Source organism: Globicephala melas, chromosome 8 (assembly GCF_963455315.2).
Source record: "Globicephala melas chromosome 8, mGloMel1.2, whole genome shotgun sequence".
NCBI lineage: Eukaryota > Metazoa > Chordata > Mammalia > Artiodactyla > Delphinidae > Globicephala > Globicephala melas.
This window is the reverse complement of record NC_083321.1, coordinates 90,274,562-90,278,152: the sequence shown is the minus strand read 5'-3', so window position 1 is coordinate 90,278,152 and position 3,591 is coordinate 90,274,562. Positions and strand designations below refer to the sequence as shown.

The 3,591-nt window shown below is 38.3% G+C and overlaps 1 protein-coding gene across 1 annotated transcript; it reads left to right on the top strand.

Annotated features, from left to right (window-relative positions):
* Window positions 1–1,661: 1,661 nt before the first annotated feature.
* On the top strand, window positions 1,662–2,240 carry LOC115844778 (NXPE family member 4-like). Its single transcript, XM_070046234.1, is given in 1 exon segment — window positions 1,662–2,240. A coding segment is annotated over 1 exon segment (579 nt).
* Window positions 2,241–3,591: the final 1,351 nt, after the last annotated feature.

Below are 3,591 nucleotides of genomic sequence, written 5' to 3'. Positions count from 1 at the left end.
AACAAAAGATGGAGGAGGGCAGGTGGAGAGATTTCCTTATCATTTTCAGCCTGGTATTTAAAGATACTTTTTAAAGCTAATAAGTACACACACATATATATACATAAATATTAAAAATATGTGTTTTAATAAACAAGTTATACATAATACAATTATATATTATATATGTATTACATATAGTACTTACATATACTATAGTATAATATGCTATACATTATAGATAATATATAATATATAATATTATATATATTATATAGTACTATATATATCATAGTATATATAGAATATTCTGTATACAGTTATACATATAATACATATAACTTTATTAAAACACACACTTTTAAGGAAATAGGGTGAACTCAAAGATAAATAATTTAAAGAACAAAAATACAGTAGTGGAGAGGAGAAAATTGGGGCAAGACAGTATAAATAATTTTGGTCACTGCTTATGGTAGGGAGTCAACAGATATTGCTGAAAAAAGAATATTAAATGTGTTATGTAAATCTATTGCATGTACTTGTTATATTATATAAAGAAAATTACGAGAATGAAAACACAAACCTGGAATGCCTGGTGGTCCAGTGCTTAATACTCTGCGCTTCCACTTCAAGGGGCATGAGTTCCATCCCTGGTCAGGGAACTAAGATCCCACATGCTGCGTGGTGTGGTCAAAAGAAAAAACCCACAAACTTTTCCATATTTTAGGACATACACATAAAAAAATGCCCTTAAATTTCAACCCAGTAATTCCACTTCCGAGTAAATGTACAAAATGATTAATTTCCGTATTAGTAGAAAATGAGGAAAATCTGTACGTCCACCAACAGGTGATTGTTAAAGAATGAGACATCCATTCAATGAAATACTTGGTGTCCATCTCAATGGATGACTGAAGCAGCTCAGTATGTGTTAAAATGAAGAGATATTCAGAATACATCCTTACATTAAAAAGCAAGGCACAGAACAATGCATATGTTACCATTTATGTAAAAAGAAAAGAGAATATATGTAGTGTGTGTGTGTATGTGCACACACATGTGTATATATACATAGGCTCTGGAAAGATATTTATAAAAGAGATAAGAGTGATTACTCCTGGGAGGAAAACTGTGTGGCAGGAGACAGGAATGAAAGAGGGAGGCTCCTTTCATACTTCTTTCCATTTTGTATCTTTTTAATTTTGTACCTTGTTTATGCGGTACCTACCAAAAAAACTTGACATTTCACTATTAAAAATGTTTATTTTTTTATTATGATTTTTCCTTTCATTTTATTAGGACACAGACATGGTGAAATATTTCTTAATATTTAATTCTTTCAATGTACTGTTGTAACCACTTCTTAATCAAAAGAATTCTTTTAATATTTTTTAATATCTTTAAATATTTTTTAATGGGCTTTAATAGCCTATGGAATAGTAGTGGAATAGTAATGGAACAATTGACACATAGGTTTTACCAAAAGCTTTCTGCACTTTAATTATGGAAATTCCTGGGCTGGACTCTTTGGTGGTAAAATATTAATAAAGATATAAATCCAACCTTAAGGTTAACAGAGACAGGCTCAGCTGTGTACATAGAATATGTCTCAGTCTTTGTCATTTCAAGTTTGGTGTGAATAAGAGATGTCTCCCTTTATGCATCACAGAAATACCTTCAAAATGGTCTTACACCATGAAGTACCACTGGATCCAGCAGTTTCACCAACAGAGACTGAGCTGAGAATAAAGGGGAACATGGAGAAGCTAGACCAGCTGATCCCACCCAGACCCTTCACCCACGTGAGCTCCACCACCAGCGCCACACACAGCAAAGCCACCCTCCTCAGCCCTCAAGACACATACTGCAGGGGGGATCAGCTAGACGTCCTGCTGGAGGTGAGGGACCACTTGGGACGCAGGAAGGAATATGGCGGGGGTTTCCTGAGGGCCAGGATGTCCTCCCCAGCCCTGAAGGCAGGCGCTTCGGGAAAGGTGACAGACTTCAACAATGGCACCTACCTTGTCAGCTTCACCCTGTTCTGGGAGGGCCGGGTGTCTCTGTCTCTCCTGCTCATCCTCCCCAGTGAAGGGGTGTAGGCTCTCTGGAGGGCAAGGAACCAAGGCTATGACAGGGTGATCTTCACAGGCCAGTTTGCCAGTGGCACCTTGCAAGTCAATACTGATTGTGCCCTCATTTTAAATTCAAGTGCTGAACTGTGTGAGAACCTGGATACTCGTGTCCAAGAAGCCTTTTACTAAAGTCTACAAATAATAAATGTTGGAGAGGGTGTGGAGAAAAGGGAACCCTCCTGCAATGTTGGTGGGAATGTAAATTGGTACAGCCACTATGGAAAACAGTATGTAGGTTCCTCAGAGTTGCCATATGATACAGCAATCCCACTCTGGGCATACACCCAGACAAAACTATAATTCAAAAAGATACATGCATCTCAATGTTCATAGCAGCACTATTTACAATAGCCAAGACATGGAAACAATCTAAATGTCCATCAACAGATGAATGGATAAAGAAGATGTGGTATACACACACACACACACACACACACACACACACACTGGAATATTAGCCACAAAAAAGAACAAAATAATTCCATTTGCAGCAACATGGATGGAACGAGAGATTATCATACTAAGTGAAGTAAGTCAGACAGAGAAAGACAAACACCATACGATATCACTTATATGTGGAATCTAAAATATGACACAAATGAACTTTTATGAAACAGAAACAGACTCATAGACAATAGACTTGTGGTTGCCAAGGGGAGTGCGTGGGGAAGGGATGGAGTGGGAGTCTGGGATTAGCAGATGCAAACTATTCTATATGGAATGGATAAACAACAAGGTCCTACTGTATAGCACAGGGAACTATATCCAATATCCTGTGATAAACCATAATGGAAAAGAATATGAAAAAGAATATATATATATATGTATAACTGAATCACCTTGCTGTAGAGCTGAAATTAACACAACATTGTAAATCAACTATACTTCAACAAAATTTTGTTAAAAAAGAAGCCTTTTACTATGTGAGGCCTCAACACATGCTCTGTGAGGCCCTGTTCATGTGACCACCAGAGACTCAGTCAAGAAGGGTAGAGACTTTTACATAGTGCAAGCAAGCTTTCACACTAATGTGCATTGAGACATTTTCCTATAGCAACCACTCCAGTCCTTTTAATTAACAGTGAGCGCTGCACTCTCAGTGCTCAAATACCTGTGGGTTATCAGTGTTATTCTCCTAAAGGCCACAGTTCTGTCAGGTGATTTTCTCCATACAAGTGGTTCAGGCCTGGGGATGGATGGTTCCCTGCCCTTGTAGGCCCCAAAGTACTGCATCATCCCGTGTTGGTTTCCTTAAATCTCGCCTTTATTAAACTCTCCTGGGTCACCAAGTTTGCGCCTGTCATGTTTCCTCCTGGGCTCCTGAATGAGCCAGAGGAAACTTCATGTGCAAATTTACTAAAAGGGCCTTTACAAAATTGAAAGAAGGTAATGCGGCTGGGGGTTAGACGAGGAGGAAGATGATGAAAGATGAGGAGGGAAGGTGGCCGGGGCCAGCCATATCATGAAGAATCTGTTAAAG